At 40.6% G+C, this 22363-nt stretch overlaps 2 protein-coding genes across 2 annotated transcripts in view; both read right to left on the reverse strand.

Moving 5' to 3' along the window:
• Positions 1-19208, reverse strand: part of VWDE (von Willebrand factor D and EGF domains) — an 84200-nt gene extending 64992 nt beyond the window's left edge. Inside the window, 5 exon segments of the mRNA XM_088831646.1 lie at positions 1431-1501; positions 9571-9741; positions 9744-9813; positions 11558-11757; positions 19046-19208. Coding sequence (XP_088687772.1) covers positions 1431-1501; positions 9571-9741; positions 9744-9813; positions 11558-11757; positions 19046-19208 — 675 coding nt within the window.
• Positions 19209-19354: 146 nt separating this feature from the next.
• Positions 19355-20329, reverse strand: LOC148778304 (syncytin-1-like). The gene has a single exon (XM_088831649.1). The coding sequence runs from the start codon at positions 20327-20329 to the stop codon at positions 19355-19357; it is 975 nt and encodes a 324-aa protein (XP_088687775.1).
• Positions 20330-22363: the final 2034 nt, after the last annotated feature.

The raw sequence follows: 22363 nt of genomic DNA on the forward strand, positions 1-22363 counted from the left end.
GTCTTCATTCCAATCCCAAAGAAAGGCAATGCCAAAGAATGCTCAAACTACTGCACAATTGCACTCATCTTACACGCTAGTAAAGTCATGCTCAAAATTCTCCAAGCCAGGCTTCAGCAATATGTGAACCATGAACTTCCAGATGTTCAAGCTGGTTTTAGAAAAGGCAGAGGAACCAGAGATCAAATTGCCAACATCTGCTGGATCATCAAAAAAGCAAGAGAGTTCCAGAAAAACATCTATTTCTGCTTCATTGACTATGCCAAAGCCTTTGACTGCGTGGATCACAATAAACTGTGGAAAATTCTTCACTAGATCGGAGTACCAGACCACCTGACTTGCCTCTTGAGAAACCTGTATGCAAGTCAGGAAACAACAGTTAGAACTGGACATGGAACAACAGACTGGTTCCAAATAGGAAAAGGAGTACGTCAAGGTTGTATATTGTCACCTTGCTTATTTAACTTCTATGCAGAGTACATCATGAGGAACGCTGGGCTGGAAGAAGCACAAGCTGGAATCAGGATTGCTGGGAGAAATATCAACCTCAGATACGCAGATGACACCACCCTTATGGCAGAATGTAAAGAGGAACTAAAAAGCCTCTTGATGAAAGTGAAAGAGGAGAGTGAAAAAGTTGGCTTGAATCTCAACATTCAGAAAACTAAGATCATGGCATCTGGTCCCATCACTTCATGGGAAATAGATGGGGAGACAGTGGAAACAGTGTCAGACTTTATTTTTTTGGACTCGAAAATCACTGCAGATTCTTATTGCAGCCATGAAATTAAAAGACGCTTACTCCTTGGAAGGAAAGTTATGACCAACCTAGATAGCATATTAAAAAGTAGAGACATTACTTTGCCAACCAAGGTCCGTCTAGTCAAGGCTGTTGTTTTTCCAATTTTTCATGTATGAATGTGAGAGTTGGACTGTGAAGAAAGCTGATCACCGAAGAATTGATGCTTTTGAACTGTGGTGCTGGAGAAGACTCTTGAGAGTCCCTTGGACTGCAAGGAGTCCATTCTAAAGAAGATTAGTCCTGGGTGTTCATTGGAAGGATTGATGCTGAAGCTGAAGCTCCAATACTTTGGCCACCTCATGTGAAGAGTTGACTCATTGGAAAAGACTCCGATGCTGGGAGGGATTGGGGGCGGGAGGAGAAGAGGACGACAGAGAATGAGATGGCTGGATGGCATCACCGACTCGATGGACATGAATTTGAGTGAACTCTGGGAGCTCTGATGGACAGGGAGGCCTGGCGTGCTGTGATTCATGGGGTTTCAAAGAGTTGGACACGACTGAGCGACTGAACTGAACTGAATTGAGACTATTGTCGAATATTACTGTAATTCAACACATAAATTAAGTTACAGAAAATAAAAACCTTTTGAAATTAATGGTTTATAAATACATTGTTAAAAACAAACTGATAGAACACAGTCACCTTCAATTTCAGTTTCATCAGGGTCACATGGGTATAAATTCGCATCAGAAACAGCTGCAAAAGGTTAAGGTTTATAGATTTAACCAACTAGTAAGATAAATTGTTAGGTGATAGATAGCTAAGAGGACAATTTTTTGAGAAGTATGTTTTAATATAGATTAAGATTTTCTATTCTCATTTTTCTTTTATGAAACTTTTTTCCCCTTTTCAGGATGAGATCAAATGAAGATAATTTTGAATCATATTTTGAAACAATTTTAGCTTTCACATCTTCGTTCTAAATTTTAGTCTGTATTATTAAGTAGTGAAACATTACAATCTCCAGAAATTTATAGCAGTCACCTGGGCATCCTTTCCTTAGGAATTGCCTCCTCCATAGTCATGCACAGGATTATAAAACTGAGTCTGCTGCTATCATGGTAGTATTTATACCCCAATGCCAAGTTCAGCCTATTATGAACAAAGATAGGCTCATCAGATTGCTTCTCAGAAGAATTTAGAACTAAACAGAGATGAGGAGTTGAAAGCTAAGACAGGTTAATAATGGAGCTCTATAGGAATGTCTGTGTGTGTGCTTAGTTGATCAGTTGTATCAGACTCTTTGAGACCCTCTCCATCCCCCATTCCCCTTCCACCCAATGGACTGTAGCCAGCCAGGCTCCTCTGTACATAGGGATTCTCCAGACAAGAATACTCGAATGGGTTGACATGCCCTCACCAAGGGGATCTTCCCAACCCAGGGACTGAACCCAGGTCTCCCACATTGCAGGCGGATTCTTTACTGAGCCACCAGACAGATTCCTACAGCTAAGATTATGGTTGCTCTCTTGCCCACACTTTCTGAGGGATTCCATTTAACTCTTCCTCAGATTCAATGACATATCCTAAAACCTTAGTGGTGATTTTCTTTTTATATTATTTTTACTTGTTTTCTGTCATTTGCAACCCAAATCACCATGTGGTTTTTTTCATGTGCAGTTTTTTTGGTCATATGTATTTATATTCATGTGGGATGTTGTTCCATAGTTTTCTTGTAATGCCTGTATCTGGTTTTACTTTTGGAATAATGCTGACCTCACAGAAGTTTGCTGCTGCTGTTAAGTCACTTCAGTCGTGTCCGACACTGTGCGACCCCATAGGCGGCAGCCCACCAGGCTCTGCCCTCCCTGGGATTCTCCAGGCAAGAACACTGGTGTGGGTTGTCATTTCCTTCTCCAATGTGTGAAAATGAAAAGTGAAAATGAAGTCGCTCAGTCGTGTCCGACTCTTAGCGACCCCATGGACTGCAGCCCACCAGGCTCCTCCATCCATGGGATTTTCCAGGCAAGAGTACTGGAGTGGGTTGCCATTGCCGTCCCTTTTCTATATTTTTTGGAAGAGTTATATAAAATTGGTAGTATTTCCCCCCTATATGTTGGGAAGAATTCCTAAGTCATCTGGGCATGAATTTTTGTTTCCTTGTTTTGTATGATAGATTTTAACTAGAAATACAATTTATTGAATAGACATTAGGTCGTTGAAGTTATTTATTTTGAATGAGCTTTCATTTTGTGTATTTCAAGAATTTGTCTACTTCATTTATGTTGAGTTCATTGGCAGTTATTCATAATAATCATTTCTTGTAATATATGTAGAATCTGTAGTTATATTACGTCTGTTATTCCTGATACTGGTAGTTTCTATCTTCTCTTTTTCATTGACTGAATTGGCTAGGGACTTATTAATGTTCTTGAATTTCTCAAAGAACTACCTTTTAATTTTCTTGAGTTTTCTGTTTTGTGTGTTGTTTCAGTGATTTTCACTCTGATCATTATTTCCGTTTCCTGCTCACTCCGGGTCTCGTCTGTACTTCTTCTAGGCTCAGTGTATAAGCTGAGGTCTTTAATTTGTGACTGTTCTTTTCCAATATAGATGTTTAGTAGGTTTTTCTTTTAATTAACTGCAAACTTTTTCTAATATTCTAATTTCCTTAATTTAGGGCCCAGAATGTGTTATATCTCAGTAAATGCTTCATGTACAATTTGGAAATAATACTGATTGCCTAGCCTCCTCCAATTTTGCAATTTGTAGATAAGATGGATTTTCTAGTCTCCTCCACTTTGCTATTGTTTCTACATGCTCAGTTATTGACAGATGGGTATTAATCTCCAACATAGACTATAGATTTGTCTATTTCTTCTTGAAGATGGATAAGTTTGCTTCATATATTTTGAATCTCTATTTTTAGGTACATTAAGGATTTAGATTTTTACGTTCTGTTGTTCAATTGACTCTTTTATCATTAGGAAATGAATGCTGCCTTTCCATGTAATATTCTTCACTCTATAATCTTTGTCTATTAATTTAGCCACTCATATTCCTTGTGATTTGTGTTACCTAAGTATATCTTTTTCTATTCTTACACTTTCAACCTCATTTTTAGAAATCTTTAAAGTTGGTTTTTCTAGGCAGCCCATAGTTGTGTCTTACTTTTCTATCCAATTTGACAATTTCTGACTTTCAGTTGAGATTTTTGACTATTTTTGTTTAATTGATTATTGATATTGTAGGGTTTAAATTTACCATGTTGTTGTTTTCTATTTGTCTTATTGTCACTTTTTACATTTTTCTGCCTCAAACAGTATATTTTATGATTCCATTTTATCTCTTTGTTGGCTGATTAGCTATGCTATTTTATTTTTTCATGGGTGCTATAGGCTTTCTATAATACAATCTTAATTTCTTATAGCCTATTTTCAATTGATATGTTGCCTCTTCATGTATAGCTCAAGGACTATTTTGCTATCTATGTAAAATGTGAAAAATATTTTTCCATGTATTATTCTAATAAAAGCATTCAATTTTTTGTTTGAATGGCACTCTTTACAATTATAATCTTAAATCAATGTTTATTTTCTTATTTGGCTTCTAGAAATAACTAAGGGTAGATAAATTGTGTGAAAGTGACATATGAATTAAAGAAAACAAAACCTAGTCATGAGAATATACTATTAAAGTGAGATATTTTTTCTTAATTTTTGCTTTTTTGATGGTTTTTAAGGTAAATATGACTAACTGTTGCCTACCCAATCACCATAGGTTTGGGGTAGAAATACATCCAAGTGAAAAAACATTTCATAGTCTCATTGAAAATGAGACTGAGAAAAGCCAGGAAAATCTGAAGTAGTTGTGATAAGGTTTTTCCCAAATAAGCTTCTTAAAAGGGGGCAAGTTTCAGTTACCACCAGCCCTCTTTCAGCCTTTGGGTTTTTCATTTTATTCTGTCTAAAAGCAAATTAAAAGGTTAAACCTGGACCTTCAGCCTGTCACCATGCAGGAAGAGCCTAGAGACTCACAGAAACCTCAACCTGGCATTGTAAAGTGGCCAAATCACCATCATTATTGAACATTTGTCCCAGATTCTTGCTAAGCACGAAAAAGAAATTCTTAAGAGGATTAAGTGACATTTTTGTTTGCTATCTATGAAGTTTAATTGAAGTCTAAATGGTACTTCAAGGTAAGCTTTTACTGGCATATCAGAGAGGATAATTATGTATATGTTTGACTAACTTGTATATTCGGAGTAGGCAACGGCAACCCACTCCAGTACTCTTGCCTGGAAAATCCCGTGGACAGAGGAGCCTGGTAGGCTACAGTCAGTGGGGTCGTTAAGAGTTGGACATGACTGAACGACTTCACTTTCACTTTTCACTTGCATGCATTGGAGGAGAAAATGGCAATCCACTCCAGTGTTCTTGCCTGGAGAATCCCAGGGACGGCAGAGCCTGGTGGGCTGCCGTCTATGGGGTCGCACAGTGTCGGACACGACTGAAGTGACTTAGCAGCAGCAGCAGTAACTTGTATATTAAAAGTAAAAAGTAACAATCATCTCCCTTTCCCTAAAACCAGTCAGAGGACTCGAATATGGAGAATGAGAGAAATAATTCTGAATATTCAGGCTTGAGAAATTGAATGAGTAGTAATATCAATAAAACAGGAAATATTTCTTAAGTTTTAAGGGCATGTTGTGAAGTGAAAATTTTAAATACTGAGTTTCTAAATTCAATGCAAACAATAACAAAATAAAATTTCTGTTGAGGTAATTATTTGTATGTTAGGCTATTCTCTAGAGTAACAGTTATTTTTTTTTAAAATTTTAAACTGTTGCCACTATTTCTTAAACTAATGGGACTTCTCTTATAGCTCAGTCAGTAAAATATCTGCCTGCAATGTAGGAGACCCAATCGATTCCTGGATCGGGAAGATCCCCTGGAGAAGGAAATGGCAACCTACCCCAGTATTCTTGCCTGGAGAATCCCATGGACAGAGGAGCCTGGCAGTTTACAGTCCATGGGGTCACAAGAGTTGGATACAACTTAGCAACTAAACCACCACCACCACCAATGTTGGTAAATTGTTGGTTTTTTCCATTGAAACATCTGCAAAATTTTACATAAATATTTGATAACATTATTTGAAATTGTATATAAAGTATGTTAGACACTCAGTCGTGTCCGACTCTTTGCAACTCCATCGACTGTAGCCTGCCAGGCTCCTCTGTCCATGGGATTCTCCAAGCAAGAATACTGAAGTGGATAGCTATTCCCTTCTCTACAGGATCTTCCCGACTCAAGGATCAACCCTGAGTCTCCGGCATTGGAGGCAGATTCTTTACAGTCTGAGGTACCATGTGTAAAGAGTGTTGAAAAAATATGGTGTAAAGAGTACTGAAAAATACTTACAAAAGAAAACCCACAATATTTTTCAAAATATCTCAGCTTGGCCACTGAGTGAAGCTAATGTGTCTCTCTGGATTTTCTCTTTTCCAGTGAAAGACACGAGCTTTACTAACTGAGCAGATGCTACCCTTCCCTACTGAACTTACTGCCTGCAGCCAGGTTTAGTTGGCCAGCAGCTGTGTAAGGAATGTGAGCATTTACTAACTCTCTCAGGATAATTCTCCAAAGACTTTTCAGTGCACAGAGAATGAAAGCAGATCTCCTTAAATATTAGGCCTCACTGAACTTCCAAGTACTTGTTTTATTATGCTCTCACTTGCTCACTGAGATCCAGCATCTCTGTCCTGCCCTCACTCTTGTGAGTATAACCTATCCTAATCACATTAAGGCCATCCATGTATTACTGTTGCTATCTGGGAAGTTCCTTCCCTCACTCTTTATTTGACCAAGGGCTATTCACTTTCAAACTCCCGTGTCAGTGCCCTGTGGTCAGAAAAGGCTTTCTTTGATGACACCACATTATAAATTTTATCCTCTCCTTAACTCCAGTATTCTTTACAACTTTTAAGCTTTTTGACTGTAATTTACTGAAATTAATAGTAATTTATAATGTTTATTCTTTGCCATTGCTTTGCTGTGTCTGTTTCATTTGGGGTTTTCTAATTTGGTGAGTCCAGTAATCTTAGGATGAAAATGTTTGTAGATGTAACCCATGCATGTGTGTGCGTGTGCACATGTGTGTGCATACTGTCACTTCAGTTGTGTCAGACTCTTTGTGGACCCTATGGTCTGTAGCCCATCAAGCTCCTCTTTCCACGGGATTCCCCAGGCAAGAATACTGGAGTGGATTGCTGAGCCTATCTCCAGGAGGTCTTTCCAACCCAGGGATCAAACCGTTGTCTCTTAAGTCTCCTGCATTGGCAGGTGGGATCTTTACCACTAGTGCCAACCTGGGAATCCCAGATGTTACCCATACAGTTATAATTTACTGAAGCAATGTTTACCTACTGATCCACAGCAGTATTTCACAGCATTTTCAGTCTCCTACATATGGATGAGATCAGATAATAAATCAGAAGGGGACTGGTTTTCCCCCATAACCTGGTCACACATCAGCACACTACCCCCATCTTCAACCAGGAATAAATCCCTCCTTTATCAGCTTCATACTTGTCTAAGCCCTCAAAATAAAAAAAATAAAAAAATCGCTATTATGTGGTTTCTATTTTGAGTTTCTTGCAGCTGAGTTGGGCCACTAGTTCTATTAAATACTGCTATTAATGTAAAGAGTACATTGTCTGTTTTCAAAGAATTCAGAGTCATAATTTAGCTATAAAAGAAAAGGAATGGAAAAAATTCATTAGATTCATTAGATATCAATTCTGAGCTCCATGACAGTGTATTTTGGGGCTCCTAGTAAGGGTCCTTATTCTTCAATATCCATACCATGATCAGTGTCAAGGTCAAAAGTCTGATGTGTATTTTATGTCTGTATATCTCATGCCCCCTCTTAGACAACAGGCCAAAGCAGAATTCTTGATTCCTCTCTCTCTCCCCAGCCAGTGTGTTTGTACTCAGTCTGTCCCATCCCAATTACTCAAAGAAAAAACCTAGATGTTGTTCTTGGTTTCTCTCTTTCCATTTTCTCCCACATCTAATACATGAGCTTCCATCTCTAAAAGACATCTCAACTCAATACCCTCTTTCCTTTGCCACTAGTCTAAGCCATTTCCACCTCCCCCAACCCCTAAGCCACCACCATCTTTCTACTGAATTAATGCAATAGCCTCCTAGATAGAGGAATTCTATCTATTCTTCTACAGGAATAGAATAGTAGCTACTATTCTTCTACAGGAATAGTAGCCTTTTGAATGCAATCCTCAGATCATGTTATTCACCTGTTTAAAATCCCATAACACGTTATTGCAGCTAGGACTAAATGTAAGTTCTTACCATGGTCTACAGGCACTATAGATTCTCCCTTCCAAATGCATGTCATCTGATCTCACCTCCTAGGGGTCATCCACTCAGTGTTTCTGCCATGTTGTTTCTCCTTCAGTTCCTCAAGTGTCCATCTTTACAACTATCTAAGGACGTTGGCATTTGTTGTTCTTTTTACCTGGAATGTTTTTCCCCACCTTTCTCTTCATTCAGAGATCAGCTCAAGTTCATCACCTATTCAGAGAGACATTTCCCAGGTGCCCTTGTAAGATAGCATCCCTGTACCAGTCAATCCCTATTGCATTCAGTTTTCTTTGCTTTCCAAAATAATTTTGGTTTGTTTTGTGATGAGCATTTTATTTTAAAATGATTTATATTCACACAAAGTTTGCAAAATAATGCACAGCTATCCCTTATAGTCTTTATCCATGTTCCACTAATGTTCACTTGTTAAAAACCGTGATACATTTGTTAAAACTAAAACATTGCCTTTAGGAGTCTACTTGTAAATAAACTGAAGTCTCTGTTTAGATTTTTACCAGTTTTTCATGAGTGTTCTTTTCTAAAAGTTTCTAGTTACTCAGTCCAGGATATCTTCATAATGCATTACACATGCTTTCTTAGTCCTCTCCATCTTCCATGGTTTTCTTTGATTTTGACACTTCTAAATAGTACTATTTACATGTTTTGTAGAATGTTTCTCAATTTGGGTTTATGTGAACTCTCTGATAATTAGACTGGGGTTATGACTTTGAGCAAGCTGAGCACTGAAGAATTGATACTTTTGAACTGTGGTGTTGGAGAAGATTCTTGAAAGTCTCTTGGACTGCAAGGAGATCCAGCCAGTCCACCCTAAAGGAAATCAGTCCTGAATACTCATTGGAAGGACTGACGCTAAAGCTGAAATTCCAATACTTTGGCCACCTGATGCTAAGAACTGACTCATTGGAAAAGACCCTGATGATGGGAAAGATTGAAGGTGGGAGGGGAAGGGGATGACAGAGGATGAGATGGTTGGATGGCATCACCGACTCGATGGACATGGGTTTGAGTAAGCTCCGGAAGTTGGTTATGGACAGGGAAGCCTGGCATGCTGTGGTTGATGGGGTTGCAGAGAGTCAGACACGACTGAGCAACTGAACTGAACTGAAGCGTACCATAAAGGAGAAAGGTACTTCCTACTGAATGTTATTAGTAGATAAATGGTATCAATATACATTACCAGTGCTGATATTAACTGTTCACACTTCCACATTAAGAAATAATTTTGACGATTTGAACATCTTGGCAAAGAACCCTTAACAAATCTGGCCAATTTAAACCAGAAATTTAGCCTCATTTTAGCAATAATAGTAAACCAAATATCTTACTGAGATTTACATTAGCTCCATAAACCCCGTCCCGAGGATGGCACAAACACTCCAACACACAGAGTTCAACTCTAGCAACGCATGTGCATTACACATGTTTTCTTTCCTTCTGCACAGTATCCCATGAATCCTTGAGTGGGTTGTGGGAAGTACACAAAAAACTTTCCACAGTTTCTTACAGACACCAGGATTTGAAAAAGACAGCAGACATTCATAGTGCTGAACAAAAACTGCCACGTGGCACAAGCTGTCAGTTGCTTGAGTTCCCAGGTGGAGGCAATGTTTCTGAATCTTTCAGAGACAGCCAGATGGGGGCCTGTGTTCCACAGTGGTTCATCTTTTGAAGCAGAGAAAACAAAAGTTGAAACACCAATTTGTTTTCATACATGGTAGATACATCAATTTTACATCTTATTTTAAACAACCTTCAAAATACTCAAGTTCAGTTCAGTTCATTTTCAGTCGTGTCTGACTCTCTGTGAATGCATGGACTGCAGCACCCCAGGCTTCCCTGTCCATCACCAACCCCTGGAACCTGCTCAAACTCATGTCAATCGAATCGGTGACGCCATACAATTTTAATATTTAAAATATTTAAGTATCAATCACCAAAAAAATCTAATAACTTGTGCCTGTACCATAAAAGAAAAGATAAAGTCATAAATAGTAAATTTAAGGATATGTGTTTGTGTGATCAGTCATTTCTGATTCTTTGTGACTCCATGGACTGTAGCCTACTGGACTCCTCTGTCCATGGAATTTTCTAGGCAAGAATACTGGAGTGGGTTACCATTTCCTCCTCCAGGGGATCTTCCTGACCCAGAGATTGAACCTGCATCTCCTGCATGCATCTCCCGCATTGGCACATGGATTCTTCACCACTTGAACCACCTGGAAAGCCATAAATTTAAGGGTAGCTTTCTCATAATTAATACAATCTTTTTTCAGTTAAAATACTTTTACTACATTTATTATTATTCATTTATATTGTGAACAAGAGAAATTCAGTATCAGTGAATTTACTGAATAGCTGATACATCCTAAGACAAGTCAACCTGAAGTCATCTTAATATATAGCACAAAAATAAACTGATCTTGGAGATTTCTTGAAAGTTTTCTGAAAATAATATGTATAAGATGTTAGTGCAGAGTGGAAAAGGCATCAAAAAATCAGGGGAGAAAGAAAGGATTGCTCAAAATCTGGTGATGGACCAACTGGTTAGCAATTTGAGGAAAATAATGAAGATAAAGCCTCACTTGAAACCAAATTTGGATATCTTTCTCAAGTTCTTTCTACATTACATACCTAAAAAAGGAAAACAATTCCAACTTTTTAAAATTTTTTAAATGTGGGTATAATAATTTAAAATGGTGGGTAACGATAAAGAAAGGACTTCCCAGGTGGCTCAGTGGTAAAGAATCCACCTGCCAATGCAGAAGACTCAAGAGATGTGGGTTCGATCCCTTGGTTAGGAAGATCCCCTGGAGAAGGACATGGCAACCAACTGCAGTATTCTTGCCTGGAGAATCCCGTGGACAGAGGAGCCTGGCAGGCTACAGTCCATAGAGTCACAAAAAGCCAGACATGACTGAAGCAAGTTGGCATGCACACATGCAGTGATAAAGAAAATGAGGCTTCTATTAAGACATAATCCTTCTATTAAGCAGGCAAGAACTGAGGCACTTAAATTAGGCAGGATTTTACTATTTGCAAGTTACTGAGGTTAAGTACACGAACCCTGGAGACTGACTGCCTGTGATCAAAACTTGGCTATCTGACCTGCTATCTAGGTGACTCTAGAAGTGTTAACCCCTAAAAATATATTTCCTGTATTATATGGTGAGAATAATGATGAAAGACTGTTTTCTATAAACATTGTAAATAAAAAAACTTGGTGGACTGTTGGGCATTATATTAACTATTACTATTATTGTCAGAATAGAGAAGTATGGGAATACTCCCTCAGATTAACTTAATCTTGATGAAAAATTAAAATATTGCAGTGTGAGTTATAAATTGGTTGTAACAAGATTCAAACCTTATAGCAAAAAATACTTAAGAAAAAGCACATGGAGCTAACATAATGAATTGATTCCTCAACACATTTGGTCGGCATCTCAGCAGGTCTGTCAAAGAGCAGAAATCGATACCATCCAGGAGAAAGGGAACGGTCACATATCAGGTCTTGAAAGGCTGACTACTGGAGGTGCAAGGAGTCAAAATGGACATTTCTATAAGGGTTCTGAAGAAACTGGTGTCCCCCAGGAAAGCACTTCCAAGCTAGATTGGAAAGATAGATGTCTTTATAAATTTTCTTCATTGACATAGTTCAGTCCTCAATTAAAATTGATTCCCAAAACAAAAACAAAGCAGATAAACCTACAAGTGAACATAAAGACCATCTGAAATATAATCGCTTGCTAAAACAAAAATGACTTAATATGCACTTTCCATAAATGCAATCAGCTAATCAACAAATTCTTTAGAATGTGTTTTGAGATATTTGAGTTTCAGGGACTTTATTTTCATTAAATTCATTGTTTTGGAGTTTTTATGGTCATGCAGCATGTGGGATGAGATACTCCACATCCAAGGTAAGAGAAACCCAAGTAAGATGGTAGGCGCTAAGAGAGGGCATCAGAGGGCAGACAGACTGAAACAACAATCACAGACAGCTAGCCAATCTGATCACACAGACCACAGCTCTGTCTAACTCAATGAAACTATGAGCCATGCCAAGTGGGGCCACGCAAGACGGGTCACAGTGGAGAGGTCTGACAGAATGTGATCCACTGGAGAAGGGAATGGCAAACCACTTCAGTATTCTTGCCTTGAGAACCCCATGAACAGTATGAAGAGGCAAAAAGATAGGACACTGAAAGATGAACTTCCCAGGTCGGTAGGTGCCCAATATGCTACTGGAGATCAGTGGAGAAATAACTCGAGAAAGAACGAAGGGATGGAGCCAAAGCAAAAACAACACCCAGTTGTGGATGTGACTGGTGACAGAAGCAAGGTCCGATGCTGTAAAGAGCAATATTGCATAGGAACCTGGAATGTTAGTTCCATCAATCAAGACAAATTGGAAGTGGTCAAACAGGAGATGGCAAGAGTGAACGTCGACATTCTAGGAATCAGTGAATTAAAATGGACTGGAATGGGTGAATTTAACTCGGATGACCATTATATAACTACTGTGGGCAGGAATCCCTTAGAAGAAATGGAGTAGCCATCATGGTCAATAAAAGAGTCCGAAATGCAGTACTTGGATGCAATCTCAAAAATGACAGAATGATCTCTGTTAATTTCCAAGGCAAACCATTCAATATCACGGTAACCCAAGTCTATGCACCAACCAGTAAGGCCAAAAAAGCTGAAGCTGAATGGTTGTATGAAGACCTACAAGACCTTTTAGAACTAACACCCAAAAAAGATGTCCTTTTCATTCTAGGGGACTGGAATGCAAAAGTAGGAAGTCAAGAAACACCTGCAGTAACAGGCAAATTTGGCCTTGGAGCACGGAATGAAGCAGGGCAAAGGCTAATAGAGTTTTGTCAAGAGGATGCACTGGTCATAGCAAACACCCTCTTCCAACAACACAAGAGAAGACTCTACACATGGACATCACCAGATGCTCAACACCAAAATCTGATTGATTATATTCTTTGCAGCTAAAGATGGAGAAGCTCTATACAGTCAGCAAAAACAAGACCGGGAGCTGACTGTGGTTCAGATCATGAACTCCTTACTGCCAAATTAAGACTGAAATTGAAGAGTGTGGGGAAAACTACTAGACCATTCAAGTATGACCTAAATCAAATCCCTTAAGATTATACAGTGGAAGTGAGAAATAGATTTAAGGGACTAGATCTGATAGAATACCTGATGAACTACGGACAGAGGTTAGACAGAATGCCTGATGAACTATGGACAGAGGTTCATGACATTGAACAGGAGACAGGGATCAAGACCATCCCCAAGAAAAAGAAATGCAAAAAAGCACAATGGATGTCTGAGGAAGCCTTATAAATAGCTGTGAAAAGAAGAGAAGCGAAAAGCAAAGGAGAAAAGGAAAGATATAAGCATCTGAATGCAGAGTTCCAAAGAATAGCAAAGAGAGATAAGAAAGCCTTCCTCAGTGATCAATGCAAAGAAATAGAGGAAAACAATGGAATGGGAAAGACTAGAGATCTCTTCAAGAAAATTAGAGATACCAAGGGAACATTTCATGCAAAGATAGGCTCAATAAAGGACAGAAATGGTATGGACCTAACAGAAGCAGAAGATATTAAGAGATGGCAAGAATACACAGAAGAATTGTACAAAAAAGATCTTCACGACCATGATAATCACGATGGTGTGGTCACTCACCTGGAGCCAGACATCCTGGAATGTGAAGTCAAGTGGGCCTTAGAAAGCATCACTATGAACAAAGCTAGTGGAGGTGATGGAATTCCAGTGGAGCTATTTCAAATCCTGAAAGATGATGCTGTGAAAGTGCTGCACTCAATATGCCAGCAAATTTGGAAAACTCAGCAGTGGCCACAAGACTGGAAAAGGTCAGTTTTCATTCTAACCTCAAAGAAAGGCAATGCCAAAGAATGCTCAAACTACCACACAATTGCACTCATCTCACACGATAGTAAAGTCATGCTCAAAATTCTCTAAACCAGGCTTCAGCAATACATGAACTGTGAATGTTCAGATGTTCAAGCTGAACCAGAGATCAAATTGCCAACATTTTCTGGATCATCGATAAAGCAAGAGAGTTCCAGAAAAACATCTATTTCTGTTTCATTGACTATGCCAAAACCGTTGACTGTATGGATTACAATAAACTGTGGAAAATTTTGAAAGAGATGGGAATACCAGACCACCTGACCTGCCTCTTGAGAAACCTATATGCAGGTCAGGAAGCAACAGTTGGAACTGGACATGGAACAACAGACTGGTTCCAAATAGGAAACGGAGTATGTCAAGGCTGTATATTGTCCTTCCGCTTATTTAACTTATATGCAGAGTGCATCATGAGAAACGCTGGGCTGGATGAAGCACAAGCTGGAATCAAGATTGTCAGGAGAATTATCAATAACCTCAGATATGCAGATGACACCACCCTTATGGCAGAAAGTGAAGAGGAACTAAAGAGCCTCTTGATGAAAGTGAAAGTGGAGAGTGAAAAAGTTGGCTTAAAGCTCAACATTGGAATACTAAGATCAAGGCATCTGGTTCCATCACTTCATCGCAAATAGATGGGGAAACTGTGGCTGACTTTTTATTTTTTGGGGCTCCAAAATCACTGCAGATGGTGATTGCAGACATGCAATTAAAAGAAATTAAAAGACGCTTACTTCTTGGAAGGAAAATTATGACCAACCTAGACAGCATATTAAAAAGCAGAGACATTGTTCAACATAGGTCATCTAGTCGAGGCTATAGTTTTTCCAATAGTCATATATGGATGTGAGAGTTGGACTATAAAGAAAATTGAGCGCAGAAGAATTGATGGTCTTGAACTGTGGTGTTGGAGAAGACTCTTGAGAGTCCCTTGGACTGCAAGGAGGTCCAACCAGTCCATCCTAAAGGAAACCAGTCCTGGGTGTTCATTGGAAGAACTGATGTTGCATCTGAAACTCCAAAATTTTGGCCACCTGATGCGAAGAGCTGACTCATTTGAAAAGACCCAGATGTTAGGAAAGATTGAAGGCAGAACGGGACGACAGAGGATGAGATGGTTGGATGCCATCACCGACTCAATGGATATGAGTTTGGTAAACTCCAGGAGTTGGTGATGGACAGGGAGGCCTGTTGTGCTGCGGTTCATGGGGTCGCAAAGAGTTGGATACGACTGAGCGACTGAACTGAACATGGATCAAACTCGTGTCCCCTGCATTGGAAGCATGTGGTCTTAACCCCTGGACCTCCAGGGGAGTCCCTATTTTCATTTAATTTGGACAAGGGCTTCCCTAGTTGCTCAGTTGTAGATAATCTGCCTGCAATGCGGGAGTCACGGTTTCCAGACTTCCCCTGGAGAAGAAAATGGCAACTCACTCTAGTGTTCTTGCCAGAGGAGTTCTCAGGCTACAGTCCCTGGGGGCACAAACTGTCGGGTACAACTTAGCGACTAAAGAACAAAATTGCTGATTGCTTTGTGTCAAGATTTGTTTACTCCTACAACTGGGTCCTCCGGGTTTGAATGCCATAACTGACAGTCCATGACCTGCCTTCTGTCACAGTAGCCACGTTCACCCCCAAATCCCATCTCTGCCAGGTCCTGAAATGCAACAAACTATTCTTTTAACACTAGTATAATTTTTATAAAATGCCCTCATACTAAAGTTTCTTGCTTTTTTTTTTCTAGTGCAGGAAAGAAATATAAAGTTTTTAAATGTTATTCTTTTTAAAATATATAAGTATTGAAGTTGATTTTCATTTCTAAGCACAGGAAAATGAATGAGGTGGAGGGGAACTGTTTCGAATGAAATACAAGAAAAGAAAATGAAGGAAGAGCTAGTTCTGTAGCTTTTTAGGAAAGCCATTTTCTGAGCAGAGTTTGGCTTGAAAGATACTTTTTCTGTCAAACTCGCAGAGAGGGAACATAAAGTGTCTCTTCCCAGCAAGAACAGAGAAGATAAAGCAATGAAAACAGTTATCCTGGAAATACAGCTCTAGTTTGAGGCTCTTGTCTCTTATATAACAAGAAACACATGAAACTGCCTTTATTTGGAGTATCTTGTTTACACAGTAGGCAGAAAATCTCCCAACGTTAGGTACTCTATTTGTTCAAGGAAAACACTGCAGTAAAGATAGTATCTTTGAAATAGAAAAGGGAAAGAAAAATTTAATTATTACTAGAGTATCTCACTATGGAAAAAGTCTATCTAACTGAATAAAACTCTCAAATATTTATTACATAACCTAAGGTTAGAGTCGGAGAAGGCAATGGCAAGCCACTCCAGTACTATTGCCTAGAAAATCCTATGGGTGGAGGAGCCTGGTAGGCTGCAGTCCATGGGGTCACTACGAGTCAGACATTACTGAGCAACTTCACTTTCACTTTTCACTTTCACACATTGGAGAAGGAAATGGCAACTCACTCCTGTGTTCTTGCCTAGAGAATCCCAGAGACGGGGGAGCCTGGTGGGCTGCCATCTATGGGGTCACACAGAGTCGGACATGACTGAAGTGACTTAGCAGCATCAGAAGCAAGGTTAGAGTGTTGATAAGCAAATATCAGTTTCCAAACAAAACAAGGAGCACAGTAAACTAGAGATATTAATTTGCATGTCAATCTCACAAGTGTAGCTTGTAAAATTTTTTTTTCTTTTTGATTGTTTGTAGTTAGAGCAATTAAACTGGGAGGAAAAAAGGTACTGTTTTTCAAGATAAAAGATCTCCCTAAAGAATTTTTTTCATTAAAAGATTTTCGGAATGGCCACAAAATGTTCTTTTTCCTTTTGTCTCTAGTTTCACCAGTTATAAATGTCCCCAAAGGCTCTAGTGACTTTGACAATCTCCATTTGTCAACACTAGATAAATATTTTATAAAATGTATGAGAGTAGAAGTCAGAGGATATGCTGTCATTTGATTTAATTTTGAAATAATTCTAACTCCCTGTCAGTATCAGAAGATTGCACGTGGTTAGAAACCAAGGAAAATATTTAAAATGAGATTACTAGTGAGGTTTGTATGAATTATTGCTATGTTTTCTCTGAGCTTATCCTGCAATAGAATGTTATCTTGGGGAAAAAGTCAATAACTCCATGTTTTTCTGTGCAGTATTTCTTCTTGCTAAGCACTTCTGAAGTGTTCTCACATTTCCTTTGATTTTGCTGCTTAGAGTAACTGTTTCCTAATCCAAAACTAATGATGTCATAAATGTAGAAGCAATCACATTATGACACTGACAGTACTAAACAACCATACAATATTTGAACAGGAAATTTTAAATTTTTATTTGACATTTATTTTAGAGGAAAATTCTTAATTGTATAATTAATAATAACTCATATTTTGTATTATTTATTTCACAATTTCCCCCTCCAAACCGACTTGTCACTCTTTAAATGTTCAAGGTCTCTGCAGAAAACCTTAAATCTTATTTTCAATGAACAAGTGACACTCTTAAAATCCTCATTACAACCTTAACTCTAGACGGGAGCATAGTTAACTGTGGCTGGTTTGGGATGCCATTCAGGAATCAGAAAGCCTAGCTGCTCAAAATACTAAAAGAATAACTCTACAAGCATATCTCACTCATAAGACAATTTCATGACATGAATGATGTGTGAAGCTTTCTAGCAAATGCACAATATAACATTTTCCCCTTAAAACAAAAGTACATATAAATATACATTAAAACTTACATATCTATTTATTTGGTCTTCTCAAAGGGATTTAAAGAAGCTGCTGCTGCTGCTGCTAAGTCGCTTCAGTCGTGTCCGACTCTGTGCGACCCCACAGAGGGCAGCCCACCAGGCTCCCCCGTCCCTGGGATTCTCCAAGCAAGAATACTGGAGTGGGTTGTCATTTCCTTCTCCAATGCATGAAAGTGAAAGGGGACAGTGAAGTCGCTCGGTCGTGTCCAACTCCCAGCGACCCCATGAACTGCAGGCCATCAGGCTCCTTCATCCATGGGATTCTCCAGGCAAGAGTACTGGAGTGGGTTGCCATTGCCTTCTCCTTAAAGAAGCTAAGTAGTATAAAATAGAATCTGCAATATTTGGATTTCAAATACTTTGGGAAAACATGACAAGTTATAAATAATAGATGTATAGTGATACAATATGCAAATAGTTTTCTAGTTTTGTTTGTAGATATTAGTAACCTGTATTATGTTAATATATTGGTTAATACAATGGCTAAGACTAGCTTACTTCCTAATTCATAACTGGGTGACTGTAGGGTCCCCCTATTTCTCCCCCGGTGGCACCACAGGGGAGAGCAAGGCGTCGGCGAGTCCTCGGCCTCAGATGTGGAGCCCGTTTTTCCTCCCCGTGCCAGAGTGGTGGGGAAGAAACCCCAGGGGAAGGGTGAGCTGGCCGCCTGCCCCTCAGCCCTCCTCGCCCGGAGAAGGACACTCAGACGCAGCGGGGGTTCTGTCAAGGCAGTTCCGCTTTATTGTTACAAGCCCTCCGTATATAAAGGCAAGCGTGGGGGTTTTGCAAGGGACTTTCTGCGGTCGGCTCCAATCATATTAAGCGTCAGGCCATCACACGCTGACGTTACAGCAGAGGTCTATGGTGATCATGCACTGTTCATGCAAGTGGAAGTGTTCAGGGGCCAATCACAATTGTTTTGTGATTATTTGGGGCCGCGCCCTCCTGACATCAGCCAGGCGCCATCTTTATGGGTGCGCCTTTGCCATGTGTCCTTTTTCAGCCATGCGCCCTATGTATCCCCCTTTTTTATTTATTTATTTGTGGGGTCTTTCTTGGGAGCCATCGGGGGCCACCCGCATGGCCTCGCTGAAGACTCAGTGACTGTGCCTGTCTTAGGCTGTCCCCCTCTGGGGATCTTACCCGTCATTGGCTATCCAGTCAAGCATAGGCCCCTGCAGCTTAAGACCTGGCTGAAGGTCTTTTGGAGGGCTGGCCAGAATTAGGCTTTGTGGCGAGGGGCTTGGCCTATAACTGATCTTCAGGATGGCATTGGATGGAGGTATATTGTTTCGGACAGGGGTAGGACTAGTAAAGGGCCTTGCGCAAGCGCCATTGGGCCCTAGACCCATCGTGTGCTGAGGTTCTTGGGCCCTTTATGTCCCAGGCAAGTAGATTGGCTCGTTGGGGCAGTTGGAGTGCCTCCCATCTTAGGCCTGCAACCTATTGGCAGACGGTCGTCAGGGATCTTTCGGGACTTTGGGTCTGTTGCCCATATTTAAGCGAGGAGAATGGTCTTCACTTGTTCCCGGGAAATGGTTTGAATCCGCTCCTGCAGGAACTTCTGGAAAAGGTTGACAAGGCAGGGTCCAACTAAAAGAAGTATAACAATGATCATTATTGGTCCCAGGAAGGGGAGCAGCCAGGGGAGGAATTGATGCCATAGGCCTTGGGTGTTGTGAAAGTTTTGCAATTCCTTTTTCCGGCATTCAATTCTGACTCTTAACTCTTTTACCTTTCCCTGGACTATGCCCATTTCATTAACAAAATAACAACAGTCTTCCCCCAAGAAGAGACAGGTTCCCCCCTTTTCCACAGTGATGAGGTCAAGGGCCCATCTATTTTGTAGGGCTACTGCGGCCAGTGAATTAATCTGTCTCTGAACAGATACAAGGGACTCTACCACTTGTTCCATGTCTTCATTAAGTTCCTGAGACAATTTGTAATAAAAATGAGCAGAAGTTGAAATGCCCCCGATCCCAGCACCTAGGGTCATCGTTATGCCAGTCCCGATTAGGATAGGAGCAACGATAGCCCGCCGTCCTCTGTAAGGAGGCTTTGTTGGTAAACCCTCATGATGGTCAACGATTCGATCCATATTCCCTTCATTGATGAAGATTAGCCCTGGGGCTAAGAAAACCAAGATGCACCCTGTAGGGTCTGGAGGGAGGCAGGAATAGGCATAGGTCCCACAGAGGAGAAAGATCCCAGGGCTGGTGCAGTTGCTTGTACTGTTCCATGGGACCCATGAGGTGCAAGAGTGGGTGTCGTTATAATAGGAAGCATTAGAGGATGAGGTATTAATAAGGCAAGTTAGATTTGAAGAGTCGGCAAGCAAGACATAGTCAGCAACTGGCCCAATAAGCTGTGTGATACTTTTGGTGGTATTGTTGGTTTTGAGAGTGTAATTGCCTGCTGATACCCAGGTGTCGGGCAAAGGGACTTTGATATTCGGTGAGGGGATTAGTGACATGCATATCCAGCGTGCCTCGGAGGGCTTTTTTTGTGAACTCTGAAAAAACTGGAAGGAGGAATTGAGAAGGTGGGTGACATGTAGATCGTCGGGGGCGGGGGTGCAGGAGGGGCCTCAGCTGAGTGAGTAGGTCTATGCGCTTGTAAGCTTCGGGAGTCGTCTTTAGTTGGGTAATTATATTATTTATGTATTGCTGTTGTGCCTTATGTCTGTTAGTATATTGTATCCCACCTCCATATGAGTATCCAATGTGAGTGCGGGGGTAAAAACATATGTTTTTCCCATTTGGCTTATAGCAGTTGTTCGTTTGGCTCCCTGTCTTTTGCACCTCAACAGTAAGTAAGGACTTAGTCTGTTTGTTGTTGATGCGCATGGTGCATGGCATAGGGGTCGTGCAGTAGCATGAGGAATGGACATAGCTATAAATTTCTGAGCAGGGACAGGAAGCAGTGTCTAAAAGCCCAGGGAGTGCCATCAGGGTAAGGCACAAGAAGATCATGGCTAAACTATTATGCCAGTGGGCGGGTCAGAAAGCGAGAGTGATAGGTCGTTACAAAAGAATAAGCTATCGATAGTAAACCACAACAGGCAAGATATCCTAGCGCCAGAGAGAAGCGGAGTGCAGGAGGCCACTCCTCCGAGGTAACAGATGCAAGGCCTATAGCAAAGAGCACACTTAATAGTGCAGCTAATACAAACACAATGGTCATTTGGTTGTCCTCACGAAATCAGCTATGGGGTCCGAGGACAGGTCACAGTTAGGCCGATGATCCTGGGATTTGCAGGTGGCAAGGGGAGAGTTCATCTAAGCCTTTGACAAGGCCTCTTAGTTGCCAATCTGTAAGAGATCAAAAGTAGAAGGCGGCCTCATGAACTTTCACGATTCTTGGGCTGATTGGTGGTTATCATGTAGATATTTAAGGTTCCTTGCTGGTATCCAGATGGGTCTTGTTTCCCCTGTGGGAAACACGCATCCAAACCCTCTTCCTGATGTTAAGAGTGGGTCTGGCCCTCTCCGCAACCCTGTAAGGGGATCTTTCCATCTAACTGTTATCTCTGGTCTTGGCTCTTGGTTATACCAGTGTCTCTGGAATGGGGTGAGTGGTTCATTTTTTGAAAAATTTAAAATATTTAGAGTAAAGAGAGCTACTCCTAACTGTTGATGAGGGTTTATTCCCCCTTTTTGTTTCTGTAGTTGCAGTTTTAAAGTTTTGTTTTGGTGTTCTATTATAGCCTGCCACTCTGTGGACATGAGTTTGAGTGAACTCCGGGAGTTGGTGATGGACAGGGAGGCCTGGCGTGCTGTGATTCATGGGGTTGCGGAGAGTCGGACACGACTTAGCAACTGAACTGACTGACTGACTGAGTATTATGGGGTATGCCTGTAGTGTGTTGGATGTTCCATTGTTTAAAAAAATCTTGCAAATAGGTGCTTACGAAGCAAGGGCCATTATCTGTTTTTACTTGGGCTGGGAGGCCCAGAGTAGCAAAACATTGGAGAAAGTGACTCTTGGCATGTTGAGCCTTCTCTCCTGTATGGGCGGTGGCCCAGCAGGCATGGGAATATATATCTACAGATACAAAGATATATTTTAGTTTACCAAAGGGGGCGTAGTGAGTGACGTCTGTTTGCCATATTACGTTAGGTTTTAGTCCTCGAGGGTTAACCCCTGGTGATTGCAATGGAGGAACCTGCAAGAATGGGACACAGGACTGGCAGGTATGTATGATCCTCTTTAGATCCTTGAAAGGTATTTGTGGAAACCTTTGGTTCAGGCCTCTCCAATTAATATGGGTTAGATTGTGGAGATCTTGTGCCTGTTGGAATGTGTATACATGGGTAGATGCCAGCTGATCTGCCATGGACTTCCCTAATGATAGCATTCCGGGCAGGTTTTGGTGACCTCTGAGGTGATGTAAATAGATAGGTTGATCCCTTGCCTGAAGAAGCGTGCGTGCCTGTATCATAAGAGGGGTAATAGGATTATCATCTAACCGAATATGAGATTGGGGAAGCCCAGGGAGCAGATTTTT

Source organism: Moschus berezovskii, chromosome 3 (genome assembly GCF_049115385.1).
Source record: "Moschus berezovskii isolate FMDL1 chromosome 3, NW_MosBer_1.0, whole genome shotgun sequence".
Taxonomy (NCBI): domain Eukaryota; kingdom Metazoa; phylum Chordata; class Mammalia; order Artiodactyla; family Moschidae; genus Moschus; species Moschus berezovskii.